The sequence below is a fragment of the Vidua chalybeata genome, chromosome 5 (assembly GCF_026979565.1).
Source record: "Vidua chalybeata isolate OUT-0048 chromosome 5, bVidCha1 merged haplotype, whole genome shotgun sequence".
Lineage (NCBI taxonomy): Eukaryota > Metazoa > Chordata > Aves > Passeriformes > Viduidae > Vidua > Vidua chalybeata.
The window spans coordinates 13,918,340-13,942,845 of NC_071534.1; the positions used below are offsets into that span (position 1 = coordinate 13,918,340).

The window sequence follows — 24,506 nt, forward strand, 5'->3', positions numbered from 1 at the left end:
GGTGGTCAGAAGTCCATTGGACTTCTCTCATTGGGCCACATAGGAAACTCACTGAAATGGCAACATTTCTGTGAGTCATTTCTGAATTGTCATTTTCTAATGAAAGCTTCAAACTGATAAAGCAGTAGTCAAATCTTCTTATTACAAAGCTGTTGTTAGAGGCTGCATTTGAAGGTACTTCAAGCTAAGTTACCAGAGTGTGCCTTTGGAAAGGAAGTTTGTGACTAAAAATCGAATGCATAATCCAAGATCTTTGGTTTCCTTGTTTGCGTGCTGCATTCCGGCATGTATTTGAGATCCACAGTAAATTTAAATGTATTGCTGTATGTATCCATAGGATGCAAAACACAGTGGTGATGCAGAGCATTTTCAAGCAAGCTCAATATGCTTGTTACTAGCAGACTGCACAGACACATTTTCTTACTTATAGCACACATTCAAATTGAGAGCCCCTTTGGGGGGATAGCTGACTCTGAAGCCGCTGAAGAACCTTAAATACTTTTTCTAGAGCTACTTCTATTCATGCAGTCACTGATAGGGTCTTGTGGTCAGACTGCAGTGGAGGAAAGGTAAGTGGTCTGAAGGACTTGCTATCGCTGAGGAGCACTCTGCAGATGGATGAGGAAGTGAGAGCCTACAGCCCTTCTTGAACCTTGTTTCCTGCATTTGTACTTTGTATTCCTGCTTTTGAATAGGAAATAATGATGCAGCTATAGGGTTAATATAGATCAGCTTTCCCATTTAGGTGCAGCATTCCTTGGGCTTAGCTGAGAAGTGCTGAATGTTCCCTTTAAAACCATCACAGAAGGAGAGAGGACTCCTGCAATAAAATTGCAGTGATGAAATTCAAGGACTGTAGCTCTGCCTGGATTGGGAAATGGTTTTGTTTGGTGGTTTATCTGAGATTTACGCTGGAAGCTGAAACAGTGCTGTGAAGAGACTTAGGTGGAGACTTTCTGGGCTGGGGAAGCAAGCCAGCTGTGCACATTCTCCCTTCAAAAATAGCATTTAATGGGAGGCTAAAGAGAAAGTAGTCAGTTTTCTTCTCTCACTAACACCACTTCAGATGCACTACATTGATGTGCAGGACCTGTAAGCTTACAGACTGGGAACCTACTGTTCTCTCCTTACTGAGGAAGAACGTTTCTGCCTAAAGGATTGCAGATTTTGTTTTCTAAATTGAATAAATTCTGATCTGAGTTTTCAAGTGCACTTGTACAGTTGCTCACTGCAGTTACATTCTGAGTCTTGCAGTATTTTGTTGCTATTTTGGTTTTCCCCTTTCCCCAACCCTACAATAGCAGTACATTAAAATCTACCTCTCCAGAGCAAAGCTTAAGAAAAGGTATAGCCAAAAAGAGGGTTATAGAGATGGTGAAGCAAATCTGCAGACATTTGGTGTCCAGATTTTTTTAAGCTGTGTAGGCACTTGAAGATACAGGGATGTATCTGGTAGGGAGTCCAATTCTCAAATCAGTAACAGGGTACAAACAAGGGTGTAGGTGCTCTGCATGAGAATCTCTCCTTTCAGGATTGGGAGTTCAGTTCCAAACCAGTAAAAGCAGGATGTTGACAGGCTTCTAAAAATCAGGCGAGTTCCACAGATCAGGAGAGGTTTTTTAACATTCAGGCCGTTTGTAACCAGAAAAAAAAGAGAACCTAGAAACATGTAGTGTTTGAATTGCATTAGAGCTGTTCCCTGGCAGGGCTCCATGCCTTTTTTTAAAAGGCCATAGACCTTGGATCACCCAACACCCTACTGTTAACCCTCTCTGCTAGAAAGGGTGAGGCATTGAACAAAGATAGGCTGCTGAAGTACGTACTCAAGTGGAGGAACTGAAGGAAACATGCTTCTAAAAGCACTGGTCAAGTATGGGCTGAGAAGCTGTGCTCTTTAATGCTGTGCTTATATTTGAGTACTGAGAAATAAAGCTGCCTTGAAAGAGACTTGGATGTGTCATGGATCCTTTTCTCATGCTGAGGAAGCAAGCCTGCTCTCTCAGAGGCAGACAAGCAGCTGCACCCCTCGGCAGATAATTTGCTCAATGACTGATGAAGGAGTGAGCTCCACAGCTGAGAGCTAGCGTTTCACTGAAGAGTTCCATTTTGAATAGAAAATGCCAGCCTGGAATGTGAGATGTGGAATGTGAGAATGGTGTATCTCCTGTGGGAAACCAGGGGAGACTTCTTACAGTGGACTTAGTGCTCCAGCATTCCTTTGAGTAGTCACTGCTTATTTTAAAAAAGGCATTTCGGCTGTTCTATGCTTTGCTGAAATGTGTTTGCATTTTTAGATGGGAAGAAATGATCTAATTCACCTGTTCAGCCAACTGCTTTTTATCAAAAGTGAAGCAAAACCACATAGTGGAAGGTTGTTTAAAGTGTTCAACTGCTTTATGAGTTAAAAGAGAGGTGTTAACAAAAGGTGGGTGGGCTGTAAGGGAGTAATGCAGAGACAAGGAAACCAACTTCCTAATAAGACATCATGGTTGTGGTATTATTAGTCACACTTTGTGAGAGATAAGAAAGCTATTAAAAGCATGTGACATAAGGGGATTTTTGTCAGCAGAAAAGAACACAGCAACCCTCACTACAAAGTGAGCAGTGCAGATATTGGCTACAGGAGAGTCCTCTGGATTAGAGACAGATTGAGTGTCATATATGGCAGCAACAACAGCAGAACTCTTCCTTTGTGTAGTGCCCATCCAGCCTAAATTTAACTCCTGCACCATTTTCTGTGCCAATTGGCTAACTCTTCTATAGCTGTTCCATAACCTCTTCACAGGTGACTGTTCTGGCTGCTGCAGAAGGATCATACAATCAATCTGATTTTTCCTGTTGATTGTATTTCATAGTCTGGGAGATGGGAGTAGTTTTAAGGCAGTTTTGTTATGTGGTACATCCCGGTACTGACTCCTTACATAAATTGCCTTTCACCAATCAAAAGAGGATTTTTAGGTTTATTTCCTGTCTGTCTGATAAATGGAAATATGATGTGTTCAGATGCATAGCTGATGCATAGGGTAATGAATAAGAGTCCTTGAATAGCCCAGATTATTGTTCTTTATTTCTAAGAAAATATGATATTATCACATTGCTTTATTAAACCACATCTCATTTATTATCTGCTATGGTTATTAATAGCTCTGCTAAATAATTCATTGTGTGAAATTAATTTACAAGGAAACTACAAATCTGAAAAGCCATCTGCAAACACTGTCTTCAAATGTCATTATTTCTGTGACTGCATGGGTGAAAACACATTTTTTTAGGTTTGTTCCTGTGTTGTAGCTAGGTTCCAAGCTAGTTCCTATACAAGTAGTTGCAGGTGCCACCTTCTCCTTAAGTAGCCTTTAACAATTCTTGCAACCCGTGTTAAAGCTTTTCTGAAGAGTACTGTGACTTTGTCTTGCTGTCATAATTTCTAGTGTGTGAAGTCTCATCTCTAGCTATTATTAGCTTGAACCAGGTTCTGTGATTTTCTCCTGAACCTTTCCCTAGGTTAATGGTATTTTTGTTTCCTCTGCAAAGTGAGAGAGCTTAGAAAAAGGCTTGATGATATTTTCTTTTGACTTTCACATGTCCTCCTGTGATTTCTCATATATTTTCTGACCTCCAGAGCTGATCATGAAAGGGCTTTCATAATTTTACAATAACTTCTGTTTCTTTTTCTAGTTCTACTCTATGTGTCTAAGTATAGTGATTGTGACTGTCAGCTTCTGATTAATGGTTTCTAAAGCCAGGGACTGTGCTGTCAGAGAGGTTGAATCTGATTTAAGAAAACTTCAGCTGCAGAGGGACAACTTAATAATAATTAGCTTTCCTAGCTCCCCATCAATTGCTTTACCACTTAAGATTAACTTCTGTAGGAAATCATATCAGCAAAACCATCTGGCTCTCATGGCATAGAGACTTTAATGTACTGTTTAAATATTCCTTCCCATCTGACCACTTCTTTGAGTTATAAAGCATTCCTATGTCCTCACATGGTGGATACTTTCACTTAAGGACTCCATACATGACTTGTATTCCACCTATATGAAGGATGACTGCTCTCCTTTCACAGTCGTGTCATCCTACAGGGAGTGGAGCAGGAATGGGAGGGCTCTCATGTGCTAATGAAGAGGCTGCACAGGAATGTGTGAGAGTATGTGCTGAAAAGGAAAGGAGGAAGAGAGATAGACAGTTCCTCTTGATGGTCTAAAAGGAGTGGAAAGTGAAGCAGGAGCAGGAACATGAATATTGCAGTGTAGGAATAATGTTAGAAGGAAAGGATCATCTGAAGGAAGGAATGCTTCCAAGGACGTAGAGCTAAATCAACATCAGTTAAAGTGCAAGGAGCTACTTCAGAAAGATCAGTTCAGAGACTAGAAGGGGCAAAGACTGATTGATCTTCCAAAGACAAAATACAGTTAGTCCCTGTCCACATTTTAATCCTACAAGGACAGGACTTGAGGACAGTCAGAATCAAGGACAGGACTGCTGTCTGTACAGCTGGTCTGTGGGCCTAACCAAGCATGACTCCCTCGTTGCTGTGCCAATATATTTTTTACTAATTTTCTGCATGAAATCCCAACCTGAGGCATGGTGTCCAGTCTGCTTCTCCTTCTGCAATTCCCACATATACTTGTCTCTCGTTCCATCTGTCCTTTCCATGGACTCATTTTCCTCACAATTAAACATCTCAGTGTCCTGATTAAGTTGTTGCCTCTTACTTCAGTTACATCCTAGTCTTTCTTAAATCATAATCTTAATAGTTTTGCAACTCTGCTTTTAATAGTCCCTTTGCTTCTGTAGAGACAGTAAAGTTAATTTTTGTTGCATTAGACTACTTTTTTTCACCAGTAGGGTGTTGTAATTTCTGCTCTTGCTGGGTAATAAGCAGAAAATACTGTTCTACAACTATTAATAACTACCCATTTTTTCTGAGAAGATAGAAAAGTTGTCCCTGAAACAACCTGGACAGAAATTATTTCCTTCACATGACAGCAGAGAAAAAAAAATTGTTTACTTGCTTCCTGTTTTTAATTCTCAGTCTTCTCAGAGTCACACCTGGAGTCCTCTCATTTCAGTCAGAAGATAAATGTTATACCAGAACCATTCAGCAGCCAGAATGGTTTGAGTATATTTATTTTCCTATGCCACTTGCAGTCAAGTGCTGGCACCTAAAACACTTGTTTTAGTTCTGTCCCAAGACATCTCCAGCAGAACATCTGTGTCCATGTAGCTGGACAGCAATTTCACTGCACAGAGCAGGCCATGGCACTGGAAATTTTTGATGTTATTGCTTGGCAATTACAATTGCAACTTAGCAATTCTGTGCTCATTCTTTATTCCCTGCCTTCTAGCAGTTAATCTGCCTGACCTGATCAGAAATATGACCTGACAAAAAAAACATTCCCTGGAGATGGTCACTCAGTGTCACTGGCACCTCCCTCCAGCCCCTACTCAGCTCAGCTGCAATCTAGCAGAGGAGTTGTGTCCCAGCCAAGAATAGCTGTGAGCTAAAGGGCAGGGGTGCTGTAACCAGACATGAGTGTTTGAGCTGAAATAACAATGAATGGAACACAATGCACTTTTCTGTGCAGATCTGTACCACTTTGGATTCTATCTGCTGCAACCTGCTCTCTCTTTTCACTGCTTCTGTGGCAGCCCTGTCTGTGCTGCCTCCAGAGACAGGGCTGTATGCAGACAGATGCTGACACCCCCAGGGGAGGTATACCTTCTGTGTACACCTTACACATGTAAGGCATTCAGCATAATCTGCTGGTATAAATATGCATTTTAACACTGCTTTCTATCCACTCAGAATCAATCATGCTTACCGTGACTGCTTACTCAGCAGGTTTATCAGATCTCTTGTCGCTTACAGTTTTGCTGTTAAGGCATTCATTTTACATAAAAGATTTGCTTTTTTTAGAACATGCATTGCAATTCTTCCTTGTCTCTTGTTTTTTTGGTAATTAACTGAAATACGTTTGCACAAAAGCAGAAGACAAAATACACTCTTGGAAATATATAGCTATATGTATCTATTTTTCATTTTATAAACAGGAAGAATTTTAAATTCTTTGTGTAATTCCTTCAAATAATCTTTATTTGAAACAACTTTAATAATAAATATGCTGAAAATCTCTTGGGTGCTGAAAATCTGTCAGGAGTTTGTAGATTTCCTATGCCAGGTGTTCCCTGTAAGTCAGAATAACATGTATTTCTTTTCCCAGACGGTGAATATTATCTTTGAAAAAGTCCCAGAAAACGAGAGTGGAGATGCCTGTCAAACTATTCAAGTTAATGTTCTGGACTGTGACACCATAGGTCAAGCCAAGGAGAAGAGCCTTCAGGCTTTCTTTAATAAGAATGGCTTTCTCTATGGCCTTCAGCTGGATGAAATTGGTCTCGGTAAGAGAATGTCACTATGTTGTATTTTCATGGAGTTAACTGGTCTGTTGTGGAATGCCTACCTTTGGCTTTGATTGTTTTCAGAGTTCATAAAGAACATAGCTTTTGTGAGGAATTTCGAGGCAAACACTAGATTTATTTATATTGCCAGTTAGAACACTGAAGCTGTATCTGCTTCTCTTCTGCAAGGACTTCAGCATTGCAATTAACAATGATGTTATTTATTATGCATATAGAATTTCTCTATTCCTTTTCTCGGTAAGTAAGATGGCTGGCCTGTCCACCTAAGTACAGCTGGTTATTACATTTTGTCAGTGGAGAAGATGACATATCATGATTATCAAGTATTTTAGTGCCTATCTACTATTCCTCCTACCTCCCTTCCTTCCTTCCTACAGACCTACTTTGCCCTTGATCAGAAGAGCCTTCAAATAAATCTTATTTATAGTCAGATTAGGTTTATATAATAGTTTGCCTGTGACTCACAAAGTCACCTACAATATCTACAGATGTAAATAAGGCTGTTCCAGCAGATGAGTCAAACCACCTTTCCTTGTTGGGTTTTCAAGAGCCCAAGGACTGTAGCTACCACCACCATACCACTTCCCATGTACCCTAGTAGGAAACCTAACAAACTCCGTGTTGTTGGCATTTGTCACCTCCTGGACTTGCTCCCTGACATGTCAGTACTTCCTCACCATCTCAGACTCTGTGTTGGCAAGTGCTCATAATTTACTTTCATATCTGATGTCTTGATGTCTGTATCCTTTACAAGTGCCTGACCACCCTTCACAAGTACTATGTCAGTCTTGTACAGCTCATTTTAGTGATCTCTCAGAAGTGGCTTGTGAAACCTTTCTTCTAGGCCCAATGTAACCTTAACAGCAGGACACACTTGTGCAGCAGAGTAGTGATTAGGTGAAAGTACCTCCAAAATCTCTGCCTTGACCAACACAAAGTGAAGTACCAAAACCTGCTGAAAGGGAAGTCACCCAGGCTGTCACCCCAGAAAAGGAATCAGAAGTGTGGGAGTGCAAAACCACTTTCATGTGACCTAGCACAAGGATAGAGAGAAGCAGCTCAGTTGGGAGTCACTGGTCCAAAAATAGTTAGGTGTTGTTTTTCTTTACAAGTATCAGTATAGCGAGAATGCCATTGGTGTGTAATTGTTTTCTGTTGCTGTCACACTGCAGAACTTGTGTCTGAGGAGCAGCAAAGAGAATTGTTAGATATTGATGGTTCCTCAGAGGTGATGGATGATGGAATAAGGAAGCTAAATACCATCGGCCATTATGAGGTAAGCCCAGAAGCCAGACCAATGAGTTGAGAAGATGTTTCTCCATAACTCTCAAATGTGATCTGCGCAGCTTGAAGTCATAGCTGAGCATCATCATCTGAAGGAAAGAATTATGTGGCACACAACATTCTTGCCAATGAGTCATGTTTTCTGTTACTATTCAGATGTTTCTTTGTTGCAGGGTTGCTTGGTTCAAACATACCAGGTAAACTGTTACTTCTGTCAAGCATTTAATTTAAAACAGAATCCGATTTCCAGCTATGAACATTGCCTTGGGTCTTTTTGAGTCTCTGCTGTTGAGTTTTTGTAGCACCATGAGCAATTGTTTACCTCATCCTACCTCATATTTTGATTATCTGAACAGGCAGTATTGATACTTCTGAAATCTCATTGCAAGTCAGAATAAAAAGGATTGATGGTTTTTCTCCCTCTTTTCTTGATAGCTTCTATGTCAGTCTCCTTGCCTTTTTCTTTCTCTGTTTCTGCTTCCATCTGCTGTTGGCACTTGTACCATGTCTTCCCCTCTGCTTCCAGTTGCCCTTGTAAAGAAGTTGTTTGCAATGCTGCAATAATCTGTCCATCACTGCAACAACACACAAAACTGCAACTGGTGGCAGAGCCCTCCTGGGTGTAGCACATTGTGAAAGCGTAGCAAGCAGCATTTCCTCTCTAAGGAGTTTTCAGTGACACCAGTCAAAATAGAGAGTGAGATGTTGGAGGAAAATATGCAGCAGGTGATTGGCCTCAGGTGATATGGAAGTTCACATGTGATGCTTACAGATAGATTTTGGAAATGGAGGTTATCATGCTGAGTGCTTTTACAGATCTTTCCTCGTGCCTCATTGAATTTGGAAGTCTGGCTCTTAACAAGTTCATACATTTTTATTGATTTAGAAGTTCTGCTGCCATAGGTCTGTGCTGTGCAGCGCAGTATGGTGCTGAGAAACCTGAGCCAACACAGAACATGTTGCTGTCTGCATGAGCAAATACTGTGCCATCCATAGAGAAACAAGGATTTCTAGCAGGACTTTGTATCCTGGGCAGAGAACAAGATCTGAAGCAAGCTCATTTGGAGTCACTTTACAGATTTCTGTAGGCATTTATTGCTCTCCTTACCTCACAGAGATTCAGCAGTGAACCCAAATGTCCTGAGTCACCATCCAGTGTTTTTTCCTGTGCCTGTCTTGAATCTTGTCTATAGATGAATGTGTGACCTCCTCCACTCAACTTGTAGAGATTTTGTACAAATTAGGACAATGTGGTGTTGCAGTTTGAGCCTGTGCAGCACAGGTCAGTGTAGATTTGAATAAGATTAGGTATTTGCACTTCTGTTTAATGCAGCAGTACCTGCCCTCTTTACCACAGGCAGCTAATGCAGGCGCTCCCTGCTTTTCCCAACAGTCTTCTGTACGTCTGGAGCTCATGGCATGCTGTGGCTCATGGGTGTCAGACCTCATGGCAATTAAGCCTGCTCCATTGGTCTCTGTCATCCCTGGGTATCTTTGTCCCAGCCCTTGTTTTGTCTGAGGTTTCTGGAGGCAAGGATTTCTTGTCGATGCAAGTTAGGTAGAAGGCACAGTTGTTTTTGCAAAGCTGTAACTACACTAATTATAGCTTAGCAGCTGCCTTATGGAAATTGTACTGCATGTCTCTTCCATATTTTAGTTCACATTTTCTGACACTGACAAAATAATGTACATTTTAGGCAAAAGCTCAGTGGCGTTTTAGGCAGTGGCTTAGTGGCAAGTATTAGCCATTAGCATATCTAGTTTATTTTCTTGTATGCATATTGATACAAAAAGGAATGTAAAAGTGTCTAGATAGCAAGAAAAAGGAACATTGCATACACTCTATGAGGGCAGTAACATTGCCTGAGACATTCCAACTTACATTTCAACAATGCCTCAAGTTTTCTGGCAAGCCTGAATTTTTCTTTTTGTTTACCAGCCTTAAATGCTAGAAAGTAACCAGATGTTTGAAATTGGGAAGTACCATCAAACCTTTTAAAGACACTGGAGCATGAAGGTTGTGTTGTGAAGGTCCCAGAGTCACCAATCAATCTTGAAAAAGTAGACTTAGTTTCTACACTGATTTTTAAAATATGCAAGAATGGTACATTTGCATTTTTGTGTAGTGTTTGTGAAGAGAAAAAAAATCCACTGCACTGTTAGACTCTCTTATGCCTCTGGCCTGTGTGCTACTTTTGCTCTAATTTTTTGGCTCCTAGGAGGTTTATCGATATGTTTATTTATGAGGTCTGTACTATCATTTCCATGAGAATAACCACAAGCCATGACAAGAAAGCTGCTAATTATCTTGACATTCCATTCCCCACACAAAAAGAGAGCTGGACAGTCACTTTCAGATCTGCTGTCCAGTCACAGATCTCCAGTTTCTCAACTGTTAAGAGTATCACACATTCCAGGAGCAGGCAGAGCCCCATCAAGCAAAACTGAATGTGATCCTGGGAGCTCACTGGCAAAGACTGGATTACAGTGAGGACAGGAGGCCTGGGGAACAAGAGGCATAGAGCCACACTACCATGTCTTCTGTTTTGCAAAGTAGCTGCATTCCATGTTGTCTGGACTGGAAGAGATCTCTCTTCTCCCTTTTTGTCCCACTCAATAATGCAACTGACAAAGCAAAAATTTTTTCAGGTGTCCATGGGAGCAGCCCACCACACAAAGTGATTTAGACAGAAGATGCGAAAATAAGGGGTTTTTTTTAATGGATTTTTTTTTTTTTATTGAATCATACTAAGATGATAGCATCTAAGAAATAGCAAGTATGGTGCTGCAGTAATGATGAAGAAGGGAAAGCATAGTCTACTCGCTGCTAAAAGCATAATTTGTCCCAAAAATAAAACCTGGAGTGTGGGCTTTGGTCATAGCTGCTCTGCAGCAATGCCTCAGATTCCTGGAGGGAAGCACGGCTCTACTCCCTGTGAGCTCTGCTCATCTCCCTGAGGACAGAAGTCAACGCATTTCAGCACTGAGCTGCCCTCCTACTTCTTGGGAAGGGAATGGAGGCAGCATGTTACCCACATTGCTCCAGGAGGGGGTAAGCTGCTGGGTAGCACTGTTCCTGTTTATCTGTCTTCAGGGCCAAGTAGGAGGACTGTCTGGGTGTTGGTATCCCCTCACAAGCCAGCCTTAGAGCATATTCCTATTTGTAGTGTGGTTTGCAAGTGTTCTGTGCTATCTAAAATAGTTCTGAAAGTCTGTATGATAGATAGAATCTCTGCAAAAAAATCATAAAATAGATTGCATTTACTTTCCAGGAGCAAATGTAAGTGCAGATTTTTTTGGCACAAGACACAGCTTTTGATAGAGTATCTTAATGTTTAAACTGGTTTCTCACACCAGGCTGGCTGCCAAGGTTTAAAAAACACTTAAATTATTTTGGCAGAGATCCCTTCCTAGAACTGGCCGGTTGTTTTTGTAATTATAGAGGCAAGTACACTAGCACTTGGCAAGACTCAACATTTGATAGCAGAGCAGTGGTATAGTTCTCAGTGGGAGCCATTTTTTAGTTACTCTTTGACAATAAAAGCATGGCTTGCCAGTTTGTTTTAAAGATAATGTGTAACATCTTGGCAACACTGTAAATTCAGGGAAGGAGGAGGTAGATTTTTCCTAGAAATCCCGAGATGGCAAGATACAAATCTTGATCTTATGGTGTATAAATATTTTGCTCAGTTTGGAAATAGTTCTTCAGACCACCAGGCTAAACCCTCAGAATGGCCCCTCCACAGGACATGGGTAGAACAGACTGAGCTGAAAGAAAGGTGACCAGAAGATAATTCACCTTTGTGTGCGCCTCTCTGCCTCACCTTCCCATAAGATTCTGTTGCACTGGATGCAGAGAATTTAACCTGAGTAAACTATAAAAAATGGATGCAAGAAACAGCACAGAACAATACATGAAAATGAAAGTGTCCACATATGGGCTGAACCAGAAAAATCAAAGGAAGGGAAAGGTCTTCAAGGCTGGTGCACTGGAAGAGGTGCCTTCCCACCTGGCTGGGTGATGCTGACAAGGTGCAGCTACTGCCTGTGCCTGAAAGCCCAACCCTAGCTGCTGCTAAAGGCTGTGCACACTGTGGTGAGAACAAAGCAGGCTGGGCTGTCCTGCACTGCCACGGGCTGAGGGACAGAGGAAATGAAACTGAGGCTTTTGGGAATTCTAAGCACTTTTGTTTCAGCATGATGTGTTTGTTTCTTCTTTCAGATTTCAAATGGAGCAACCATAAAAGTCTTCAAAAAGAAGGCAAATACCCGATCAGGTAGCAAACTCACTGTGACCGATTTAAACTTTTGTGCAGAATGGTTGGGAATGCAGAGAGCTGAGTTCTGACAGATTGTATCTTGGTCAGTAGGAGGTCGGAGCAATTGGTACTTTGATACAGTGGAGCCAAATTAAGAGCCCTGGCTCTCGGCCTCTGGCAGGCACAGTGGGCCTAAAAGGAAGAAAGAAGGCAAAGGAAAGAAGGACAGAAGGGCTTCCAGTCCTCAGCAAATGATTGCTTAGAGATACAGGCTCATAGGCAGGAAAGCGGGACAGGGAAGCCCAGGTGACACAAAGAGAAGGACCAATTCTCTCTCCCTGGTGCCCAGAGCTGTGCATCACAGACATAGTGCTGCACTGTCCAGAAACACAAATGATAAAACCCCTGCTGTTAGGTAATTTTCCTTATTCTCTTGAGTGTGTTTCTGAAAGCTTTGATTTTGCTGTCTGAACAGCATGTCAGAAGATAAAGGGTGGTTACAGGGGGCCAGTTCATCTCACCTAGCCCTGTGATGCAGGTTGCTCCGACCCAGCTGGTGGTAGAACTTTCTGTAGCCCCTGTGAAAAAACACACTCCTAACATGTGTTTCATTATCATCAAAGTTAGGAGTGACATGTGCATCTCACTGGGGCAGCCTCTCCCTCAGCAAAACTGAGGTGTCTGTTCCCAGCTGTTGTGTTCAAGCCTGACCTCAGCCTACCTGCACTCAGCACTCTTAGAGACTTAAACACTGCAATCATCTCATCTTGTCCTCCTTTCAGAGGAGATATGATTGCTGCCAGCTTACCCCAGCAGCAGATAGGATGCTGCAGCTTAGTGGTCCGAGCTACAGGTTGGCACGAGGGAGGTGCACAGCACCTGTGCATTTCTCAGAGGCTTCCCCCACACTGCAGGCAGGAAAGGGTGACACTGACTCTGCTTGCTTGGCATCCTGGATGCACCCTGCTGCATGGCCCAGAACCCAGCAGAACTCACAAACTTGTAGCTGTGTGTTTTATTAATGGCTCTCTGCTCTTGTTGTTTAGATGTGGACTACTCAGATGAACACTGCCATTTGGTGAGTTGAATCATTCCACTGCTAAGTGGTAGATTTAATACTGAGCTGTATCTGGATCTGTGTAATCTCTCTAATCTCTTCGTCACAGATTTTACCAGACTCTGAAGCAAACAAAGATGTGAAGGGAGGAGGTCATAAAGGAAAGCAAAAATTCAAAGTGAAAGAAATGTATCTCACAAAACTTCTGTCAACCAAGGTAAACGACAAAGGCTTTATTTTGGGGGAGGGCTGATGTTGGCTTGGATAGTTTGGCATAAACACAAACAAAAACACAGAAGTAGTACAGATTTCCTGTGTGTAAATCAAATGTTAAATGAAAAGGTAGCATATAAAAATCACTGTGCTTACTATGGGGTATGACCATTTGCGAAGACAAACACATTTCAGTTTTTCTAATGCTAGACTTCTAAAATTGTCTGATTACACATAGTATCTCCTTAGTAAGCACAACCTTCTTCTCAGGTTAAAGAAAAATTGGAGTCTTACCACAGAGTTCCACAGGGTGAGAATGACAACTTTCAACCTCTGGAATGACAGCTTTCAATCAACAATCAACAATCAACAATCTCTTCACTCTGCTCTAGTGTTTGCCCAGCTTAGAGGCGACTTCTGAAGCCTGAGTTTCACAAGATACTGCCCACAAAATGAAATAATCTGTTACGGTTTCAGATTAGGCATTCAACATAACTAGATTAGTTTTAAAAGCAAGGTCCTTAGGATTTATAATACAAGTACCTAATTTATATGATGCGCGTTGCTTAGGAATAAGTCCGGCTCACTCCCTCTGGTAACATCATCTTGTTTCTGACTTACTCAAAATGGTTAGAAAACTCTCTGCAACAGCATATTGCATAAAATATTAATGGGTGCACAACGCTGAGCTGTGCAAAAGGCCTGAAGGGATGATGATTATAGGCTTCTTGCATTTAAAAATCTATCAATCATTATTTAATTAGGTTGTTGATAGCATCTGAAGTAATTTGGGACAGTCCCCAAAGTGAGAGTGAAGACTGGTCATTTCTCATTACCTGTGAAAACTAACATGAGCCCTCAGGAAATGCTGGAGTAAACCAGTTACGTCTTATGGTGCAGGACTGAGGTACAGAAGAAAAGGTCGGGCTTTTTAGAAACAGGCCTTTTAAAGGGCTTTGAATTAATCATCTCCTTCTCCAAAGTAGGACGCTGCCCTGAACAACAGAGCTGTGATACTTTGTTGTGAAATTCCTCTCATGATAGGCTGTGCACTAAAGGAAATTGCATCTCACCATCTCTCTCTCTGCTCCCCTCTCTCCCATATATGCACACAGACACAATCACAGAGTTTACCACTTTGAAATGAACTGGCCAGTATTCATCAAGGCCCTGGGGTATGATTAAATCCTTCTTGTCAAGAGAAGATTGGGCTGAACTGAGCTTCAGAACAGATGTGAAGAAATAAAGCACAAAACAGCGTTTTGCTTTGTTTGCCTCTACTTATACATACTCTGTGATTATGTCAGTGAGTCCAGCAGCAACCAAAGCCTTCCTTTAGTTAGCCAAATGTCTTCACTTATGTATCAGAAATACCCAATTTTCAGTTCTTCTCTCTAATATTAGTGTCTTATAGCACCCAAAGCTGTTACCTAGAATTAGATCAAGTGCCAGAGCCACTTGGCTGTGAAGTGTTGATGAGCACGTGTTGAGCATGTGTCACAGATGGCACCTGGAAGACCAGTGCCCTAGGAAACTGGCTTAAACTGCTTTTTTCTCACCTCCCTCTTAACTCCAGTTACAATTTTCAAATGATTTTAGAAACAGTGGCAACAGTATCCCAAGAGTTGATGTTGTCTTTATTAGCCCAAGTGGTTCTTCCCACCTGTGATTTATCACAGAGTTCACCATGATTCTCCTTGTAAGCAGAGCAACAGGACATGTGACATATGGAAGGAGCTTGTTGTGATGTATTGTAGTTTCATTTCTGTTGTTGTCTTGTTTCCCAATAACCTATGGCCTTGATGTTTGCCACAAGCATATTGTAATTTGTGTGTGGTTTTCTTGGGGCGCACACAGCTCTCTGAGGTAAAACGTCCTATTCTTTGCTTGTGTAATAGTAACAAAATATTAACTTTGTTGCTTTTCAGGTAGCAATTCATTCGGTTGTTGAAAAGCTCTTCAGGAGCATTTGGAGTTTACCCAACAATAAAGCACCTGTTGCCATCAAGTACTTTTTTGACTTTTTGGATGCCCAGGCTGAGAGCAAAAAAATTACTGATCCTGATGTGGTCCACATATGGAAAACCAACAGGTATGCCCATGGGATATATGCAGGGGTATGTGTGCTTTCTGAAAACGTAGTTGCAAAAATGAAATGTGTCAAGTGTGATCAGAAGAGTAAGATTTTGGCATATCTGGGAATAAGATGTGGTTTGGCTTTGTGGATAACAGCAAGTTTAGTGTATTGATTTAATACAACACAAACCACCAGAGCTTCCAGGTCTGTGCAGTCTGCACACCGACTTCACACTCAGAAAGAAGTAGCTACAGATTGAGAGCATTATTTGAAGCTGGGTGCCTGACAGATGTGTTTGCTCTGTAGCTTTTGTTCCCTGACCCCTTTTTTAGCATGAAGAAGCAGCCAGGAATGTGCTTTGTTCCGTGAGTGCAGTTGCAATTAAGGACCATTTTAAAGCAGTTGTGCTATTTGAGTGGTTGATTTTAAAGATGTTTGTTCTTTCTCCTGTCTAGTCTTCCTCTTCGCTTCTGGGTGAACATACTGAAGAATCCCCAGTTTGTCTTTGATATTAAGAAGACTTCACACATAGATGGCTGTTTGTCTGTAATCGCACAAGCCTTCATGGATGCCTTTTCTCTCGCAGAACAGACACTAGGGAAGGTAATGCTGCCCCTCCAGTCTTGTACTACTTTCTCAACCAATGTCTTTTTCAACTGTATAATGATTAAGATGATGAAATCGTGGATCTGCTGATATTGGGGGCAGAATTGTCAGGGGCCTAATTAAACTGAGTTTCTATTCCTTGTTGCTCTGTCTCCTGAGACTGAAGAATTCACCAGTAGACAGATACAGCTACGAGAATGCCTTATTTATAGTTAACTACTGCTTGTTTTCTCTGCAGTTCAGTTCTGCACAGTGTGTTTACACAATAGGTGGCAGAAGATGGACATTGTAAAGTTCTAATGAAGTTTTAATGTAGTTTTAAACAAAGGTCTTAAAAGTATCAACATTATTTAATAAGTAGTCCAGATTTTGTCTGCCACACACCAGTGTGCAGAAAACACACACAAGAAGCTAGTGGAAGCTGTAAGAATACTGAAAGACCTCTGAAGTTTGAAACAGTTCCTTTCACATATATTAGCTGCTCCCTTTTTATATGCAAAATTATTTGCTGGAGCAACAAATTCAGGAATCTTACATTCAAAAACTCTTTAGTATAGTGTCCAGAACTCTGGGGATCAAAATTACTTCATTTTCCTCCAGGGTATTTTCCTTTTCTTTGGACCAAAGCAGGAAGCTTTTGTTCAGACTCATACTACTGAGAAAAACAGGCTCGAAACTTTTTAGCCTAAAAGAATTTATATAAAAATGGACTAATTTCCTATGTGATCTAATCCAACTCCTCATCTGTTAAAGGTAAATAGCAATTAATGTGCTTATTTATGTTACTTTAGGAGTGAAGTATCATAAATTAAAGCTAATCACATCACTTCCTTGATGGAAAAACTGCAAATGAGCATGGTTGTTAGGTTTCTGTGCTTAACATCCACTGTGCAGAATTGTTGAAACAACAGTTCCTCTTAGCTGTTTGAAAAGGAGTGCTAAAACCTGATAAAGGTTTGCAATGCAGCAAACATCTTGTGACCTTTTAGTACTAAAATGTATTTACTTGCATGATTTTTAGGTTTTTATCTTGAAACATCTTTTAGCCATTTAGAAAACAAACATTTAAATTACTTCATCACACATTGGAAGCAGTGGTGACAAGATAACACATGGTTATGCCATTTATTGCCCAGAGCTTAAACAGGAAACTACCAGTCCCCACTTTTACATTCTGAAAATCATTTCTCCAGGTGAGCTTTGGCTCCTATCACAAGCATCAGCGCTTATTTCCTCAAATGAGCCTAAAGCTCCCAGATAGGTTAGTGCTGATCTGGGTTGTTGAAGTCCTGGGGTGAAGAAAAATCCCTTTGGCTGTGCATGTCTGGCAGTCAGCTCTCCATGCTCTCAAACCCCTGAGGGAAAGGAGTAGTAGGGACCAAAGAGATTTAGGGGAACCTCTGCCAGGACAGCATCTAACAAGTCTCTCTGGTGTGTCACTGCCAGGGAACTTTCCTTTCAGCAGTACTGCTGAATCCTGTATGTAAATTGGGTTTTGGCCTCAGACCCTTTGGTTCAGCTTTCATAATCTTTCAGGGCTAGGGATCTGTAAGGAGGAAGAGAGAAAGAAAACTATGTGTGAGGGACAAAAAGTCATCAATCCTGATGTCAATAGAAATAATTACATGGCAATTGTCATGAAACACAATGCACTATTAGTGAAATCCTGCCTCTGGTTTGCATCTTTGTTTCATAATCTTGGTTCCTTGCATATAACCAGAGCAAGGAAAAATGAGTCACACAGACACAATTAGATGCAATTAACTGTGTGGAGGTGGAACCTTAGGAAATCTGTGCTGTGAAAAGTTAAAAGGCTTCAAATTTTTTCTTTTAAGGAAGCACCAACAAATAAACTTCTCTATGCTAAGGACATTCCGCTCTACAAGAAGGAGGTGAAAGCGTACTACAAAGCCATCAGGGATCTGCCTCCATTGACCACTGCAGAGGTTGAAGAATTTCTAGCTCAGGAATCTAAGGTATGGTTGAGAAGCAGCAACTTCATTTGCTTTCATGTTAAGTTGGTTTTTTTTTTTAAGGAGAAGCATCTGACCAGAACTGTTGTCTGTTTTAGAAACATGAAAATGAATTTAATGAGAAAGTGGCCTTGTTTGAAATCTACAAATACATAGTGAAATACTATGATGAGGTAAGCACATCTGCAATTTCAGCTGAATCCTTAATGTGGGGTAACACAGTAACCAAGGACCAGGCTGCTGTGCAACATGCTGGGTGCCACTCCAAAGGCAGCCCCTCCTTAATGCAGCCAGGCTGCTGCTGAGCTGTGAGGGGCTGGAGCAGCGCAGCCCCAGGGTGGCTGGAGCCCCCACCCCTCCGAGGGGCCACAGGCCAAAGGTTTGTCAGTGCACCTTTACTGTCACTGCTGTATTGCACAGAGACAGTAGCAATAACATTTTCCCTGCAGTTTTGAGGAAGTTCCTATATAGCTGAGGCTTCTTTTTTTACTGTTTTTGCAGTGTCTCTACAAATGCCTGTCACAACTCCTGTGCACGTGCTCCATTTCCCTGGAGCTTCAGAAATCAGATTAGACTGTAGCACCAGGGTTCTGGATTTAACAGGCAGTGCAAACACCATGGTGGAGCACACAGCCTTAAAGCAAGAGGTGTCTGCTCTTTTCCCATCATAACTGTCTTAATGCTCTCCTCTAATAGTCTTTCTTTTAAAAAGAAGCAGCTATAGTTTCCAGTCCCTGCTATTACTAACAAAAGAAATCTTTTCTCAGCTGAAAGTACTTAGTCACAGGCTACCTCTAAGCTGCTTTCTAAGAAAATCCCTGTCTTCCACTTTGCATGATAGGATTCTCCACTCCATTTTGCTCAGCATCCTTAACAGAGGCTGTGTGTGCCTGTGCAGGGACTCAGATAAGAGCCGCTGGGGTGTGTTGCCTGAAGGCCTCCTTATGCTTCCAGCAGGTTGTCTGGGTTTCCCAGCAACCAGGCCTTTCTCTCTTTCATCCTCAGCAGCACAGCACCAGCACTTGCTGTAGTCATCCAGCTCTCAGTCACCTGTTAGCTGTCTTACCACTTCTGATCTCTTAACATCCCAAATTACCTGGATTCAGCATCAAATCTTCGCATCTTGAAACAAGCTTGGGATGATACTCGAAATGGCATCATCCTTTATTAAACTCATTAAAATGATTGATACAGGAGAATTCAGTGTACTTTCTAGTCTTAGTGCCCATTTTTGCTTTTTTGAAGCAAGAACTGGCTAAACATAGCCCATCCTTAGAAGGAAATCTTCCCTCTGGTTTTTGACTGGGAGCAGCTAAATCTCTTTCATTGTTTACTGAGACCTGTCCCTGTGTAGCATTGCCAGCAGAGATTTCAGACAGCAGTTGTGCTCCATTCTATCACCTGGGCCAGAGCCAAGTGGGTGAGTTAAAGAGGCAGTTTATTGCCCTCAGCTTATAGGGCAGAGGAAGAGAAATAAAATATAACTTGCAAATCTTCTGTAGGGTAAAAACTGGAGCACTGGCCTTGCCTCACACTCTGAGAGATGAGCATGTGTTGGGTTTGTTTTAGATTTTTTTGCTTGGCTCAGTCATTCTTTTGTGGAAGTGTTGCAAATCCTGTGATCAGAATGACTTGAAGGGAAAACTACCAAAATAAAGTGTTAAAGTCAGAAAAGAATGTTTACAGATAGGCAGGCACTCAATGCATTTTTCTGTCAGTAGTTGTTAGAGTACAGAAGAGCAAAAACAGCAAATTTAAAAAACAGCAAATAAAAGAAGCATTAAAAAAATTATTCTCTCTTTTGCTAATTGTTAACAGATTGTCAGCAAACTCGAGCGAGAACGGGGGTTTGAAGAAGTCCAGAAACAGCTCCAGCAAGTAAAAGCCTTATTTGATGAAAAGAAAAAATGCAAATGGTATTGAGCAGAGCACTGACTCACAGCATCACTGTGGGGGATTTTGTATTAGCGCTACTGCTCCCAGAACTGTTTTGACTGACTTCATGTACAGGGTTTGAAACATTTGGACACTCTTCTCCACTCTGACCATTCCACGTAATCTACGATTGGGAATGAAATGTGGGCATAAAATGGGTTACATATTCACACAGGAGCATGTGAAAGTGAACCTAATGTTAGCAGGGTCAGCATTTTTAGGTACTTGAGCACACATAACCCTTTGGTTCAAAAATACTGTCTAGTAAGCTTTTTGCTTACTTCAAAATAAGGTCATAGGAGATGTGCAAAATCCACTGTAAGTTCAGAGTTGCCCACATGAACTTGCAAGTTGTTTACCTCTTTTTTTTAAGAGAAAAAGCTGATGTTTCGCCACATCCTTTCAGCAGCTTGGCAAACTGTGAGGGTGAGAATACGGGTCAGCTGCAGTTTCCTTCCTTCCAGTCAAATGTTCGCTAGTTCCTGTTCAGAAAAAAAAACCCACCAAAAAAAAAAAAAGAAAAAAAAAAAAGAAAACACACACACACAAAAAAAAAAAAAAAAAAAAACAAACCCAAAACCAAAAAAAACCCCAAACACATCAGAAAACCCAACAACAACCTGGCACCAAAGTGACACTTAGGACAAATGTGTTTAACAGACACAGTGGGTCTGAGGTTGGAAGGCCAAATGCCACATGGCAGGACTTATCTTTGTTAGGTTAGAAATTCCATATCCAAAGTGAAGCGAACCACTGAGGGGAAGAGTGAGGAGAGGCTTTTGGAGAAGGGCATTCAGCCACCATCAGTCTGTGTTTACATTTTTGACCTTTCCATCCTTAAATAAGCTGTGAAACACTTGTGAGCAGCTTCACAGCTGAAACTGCACTGCATCAGGACACTTGTGATTTGGTGAAGCAGCTGACGACAGCTGCACTTTGGTGCACAAACCTGTACTCAGGTGCATGATCAGCCCATGCATCAGTGCTGACAGTCCTGGCCAGCCTTGCCATCTGTGTACAAGGGTCTCACAGACCTAAAGCCAGCATGTGGGGGGTCAGGTCAAAGGTTGGTTTAATAATATTTAAGAACAGGAAGACAGGTGTTTGAGGCACTGATAGAAATTTGCTGTGGTTGGAGTGGGGAGAGGTAACTGTCTGCCTTAGTCCGGCTGGGTTTTTTTGAGGCTTGGCCATTTTGGAAGGAAGGTGTCCATTACACTTGCATTGGTGAGTAAAGTCAGCCCCTGGAAAGCAGGGGCATGGTTGTGCTGCTGGGATGAGCCTGGTGCAGTGGCTTCTGAGCAAAGCCACAGAGGAGCAGCTGTGGCTCTGGCTCTGCTACAGCACCAGCACAACCCTACCCTCTACTACAGAGCTGAAATGGTTTGTCAGCCTGGACTCTGCTTCGGTCACAGGAGGCACGTTCTGAGGCTGTCACATGCCCTTAGATTTGAGGTAAGGCATTCATGACAAGGAGATACATTTCCATACATTTCTGGAGGGGTTCACCACTGGAGGTGAGTGGTGTAGCACAGTGGCCCACAGGAGAGGGAAGAGCTGTCACCTGCTTTGGCAGTGGGAAAGGTGCCATGGGCTGCGAATGGCACAGATGGTCCAGGTTTGGTACAGAAAGCCAATGCTGGGCCTGTGAGCAGCCAGAGCTGGCTGCACAGGGTTCCCAGGCAGCAGAGGGTCACACGGTGCTGAGTTGGAGGAGCTCTAGAGCTCAGGCATCCTGGTAATGCTGCCTGCTCTGGTCACAAAGGCAGCTGGCCCCAGGCACAATCCCAGTGGCAGAAGCAAGGTGGGCTGTTAATGTGGAGAAAAGCAAACACAAAAACACGGTCCTGCTGGTCTGCCCCCTCCCTACCATGTGATTGCACAAGTTGCTCCTCTTGCATACCAGAGAGGGCAGCCACCAACCAACCCATACTGTGATGGCTTTCTTATTTTTTTTTTTTAATTCAATTCTTACACTTGCTATTAAGTTTACACTTTATACTTGATGGAATGTATGGCTTTGTTCAGGACACTGCACTACAATGTTGCAGTACTTTCAGCAGTTCTCTGTCTAGCACAATGTATTTTGATAAGTTCAATTTTAATCGGGAAAAAACCCACCCACCTCTAACCTATCTTGCCCTCTGTCCTAAAAGAGTGGACCGTGGCTTGACTAGCACTTAAGCTTGGGATACCTGCACGTAAGGGCTTGATTTTTATTGTTCTTAATCTAACCTTTTAAAGCAGCATCAAATAAATAGAAAAAGCACAGTAATTGATACTGAAGGAGAGGCAGGAGCAGATTACACTTTCCAGTTAGTTCTCTTCTACTTCAGCTGTTTGCTGGCAGTGCATTCAAATGAACTGTGATAGTTTTGTTCAACAGTAACCTTCTGTACAGGCAGAAAAAACAACTCCAACATTTCTGCTTGAAAAGCTGTAAAATATAATCTGTTTGCGTGGGTCTGATCCTGTGAACTTCACTATATGTGTTTATATTGATGAGGAAATGAAAATCAGTCCTATTCTGTATTTGTACTACTGCTTGTTTGCTACAATAGCTTTAATGATTTCTAGAGATTATGTATGTGTTGAAGCAGGCCCTGTAGCTTTACCTACAGCCTGGAATAGGATTATTGCCTTTTATTCAAGCCTCCTAAACAGCGTCACTGTTAGTAAACCATTTTTAAGTCATACTGGGATTTTGTAACCCATCAAGTGGATCTCACTAAGTGATGTGAAGTATAATTAAGTGATTGTGGCTCTTTTGGTAGGTTTGGGTCAGCACACAAAACATTGGCACACCTTCCGTATCTGCAATTTGCCATTACTGTCACACTGAGAAAAAGAACCACCTCTGACTATTATGGGTATTATGGCAACACAACAGTTCTAATCACATCCTCAGAAATGAAAATGAACTTCTCTTCAACTTACTTTCCCATGTTTACAGGCAAACTGCTATGGCAAACAGCGTGTTTCTAACACTAGCTTACAGAGCATTATTTTGCAGTCATCTAGTTTGAAGTCAAATATTACTAATGTGTAAAGTAATTCCTGTTGTACAGAAGTTAATCTGTTGTTTAAAATGAATGGTTAAAAAAAGTGCAAATGACAAATACATGTTGGTGTTTGTATGGGTTTATCTAGAATAAAAGTATTTGGAGGTTAGTTTGATTGTGTACTTTAAAATGGCTACAAGAAAGCAAACACAACTGGTAACAATGCACGGTCATGCAAGGAATGGAATGTAAGACACAGAGTGACATCAGATGAGAAGCAGTGCTGCAGCTTCAGCCCTGCAGGGCTGCAGGACAGAGCCATGCAGTCAGCACAGCACACTTCAATCACACTGAAATTGGGAAGAAGAGAAACAGGAAGGTACAATGTAACTTCTAATGATGCTGGGGTGGGGAGGCACTGGCCTAGACTCCAGCAGCTGCTGAGCAGTGACCTCCTGCAGAGTCTGAATGGAGGGGGATTCCCTGGGCCAGATGATTCCCAGCTGCCTTCCCATGTGTGGGAAGCAGCAAGAGGTCAGAGACAGGTTGATTGTGCAGTGCCTGCTACACAACACAGCCTTCAGGATTTTCACTTCAACTGCACCACTTAAAGGCTCTGAGGGTGATGATACTTTTAAAAAACTAAAGATGTTAAAAAGGATGATAACCCAATAATCCTTCTTTCAGGAGAAGGTGTTTAAGGGACAGGAAAAAAGCTTTCACACAAAAAGCCTGAGACCAACCAGGAAAGGCAGCCCACAGACCAGGTGCTGACCATCATTCTTTTTCCCGCTATTACCCTTTTTCTGCCCTCCAAGTCTTACCTGGTTTGTATATCTCCCCTGCCCCCTGACATCAGAGAGCACCCTGCTGGCACAGCTGCAGCTGGGGACAGAAACACAAAGCTGATGATAGCTGCTCTTTGCAACCCTTCCATGCCGGCAGATGCTAGTGACCACCCCATTTGGCAAAGCTGGCTCAGGCACAGAGTTACTTTGTACAAGTTCATACTGCAGGAGGCAGCAGAAATAACTCCTGTTACTTCTAAGAGCTACACTGTTTTCCTCAGTGTAGTTTAATAAATTCCCCCAAGAATGCAAAGCCCTGGTTTAGGAACGGTATTCCCTAATTCAGTTCTCCCACTGACACACTGGAAACCATGCTCTGCTCTCCCACTGCCTCACCTCCCCTCCCCTGGAGCAGGATGGAGAGGAGAATTGGAGGCAGAAAAGGTAAAGGTCGTGAGAGAAGAACAACTTACTGGAAACAGCAATGAGATAAAATTATCAGTAACAGCAACATTACTAATGACAGAGGATAGAAGGGAGGCAGATTTACACATGGTTGCTCACTACATGGAGCCTGGCATGCTACATGACCTGAAAGGATCCCCTGACCCTGAGCCCAGAAAATTAGGTAGCGTAGAATAACCCCAGCTCCCAGCCACAGCCTCCCTGGCTTCTGCAAAAATTAACCCTATCCTTATACTTACACACTATGGAAAATGAAAAATGCAGCTTCTGGAGAGAAGTGTTGAGTCAACGGCAGTGTCATTCTTTCATTATTCCTACAGTCTAACAGCAATACTCAATAACCTATTACAAGAGCCTACACAGTGTATTCTCACTGTCCCATATTTTTGTTGCAGTATTGTGAAAACAACAACCACAAACCAAA

General features: G+C 42.0%; 1 protein-coding gene across 1 annotated transcript in view; it reads left to right on the forward strand.

The window, feature by feature from the left end:
• Nucleotides 1-22,998, forward strand: part of PLXNC1 (plexin C1) — a 70,697-nt gene extending 47,699 nt beyond the window's left edge. Inside the window, exons 22-31 of the mRNA XM_053943865.1 lie at nt 6,225-6,402; nt 7,596-7,699; nt 11,930-11,984; nt 13,013-13,044; nt 13,133-13,240; nt 15,165-15,328; nt 15,769-15,916; nt 17,755-17,895; nt 17,991-18,065; nt 19,711-22,998. Of these exons, the coding sequence (XP_053799840.1) occupies nt 6,225-6,402; nt 7,596-7,699; nt 11,930-11,984; nt 13,013-13,044; nt 13,133-13,240; nt 15,165-15,328; nt 15,769-15,916; nt 17,755-17,895; nt 17,991-18,065; nt 19,711-19,815 (1,110 nt within the window). The 3' untranslated portion in view covers nt 19,816-22,998. The remainder of the gene's footprint in view (nt 1-6,224; nt 6,403-7,595; nt 7,700-11,929; nt 11,985-13,012; nt 13,045-13,132; nt 13,241-15,164; nt 15,329-15,768; nt 15,917-17,754; nt 17,896-17,990; nt 18,066-19,710) is intronic.
• Nucleotides 22,999-24,506: the final 1,508 nt, after the last annotated feature.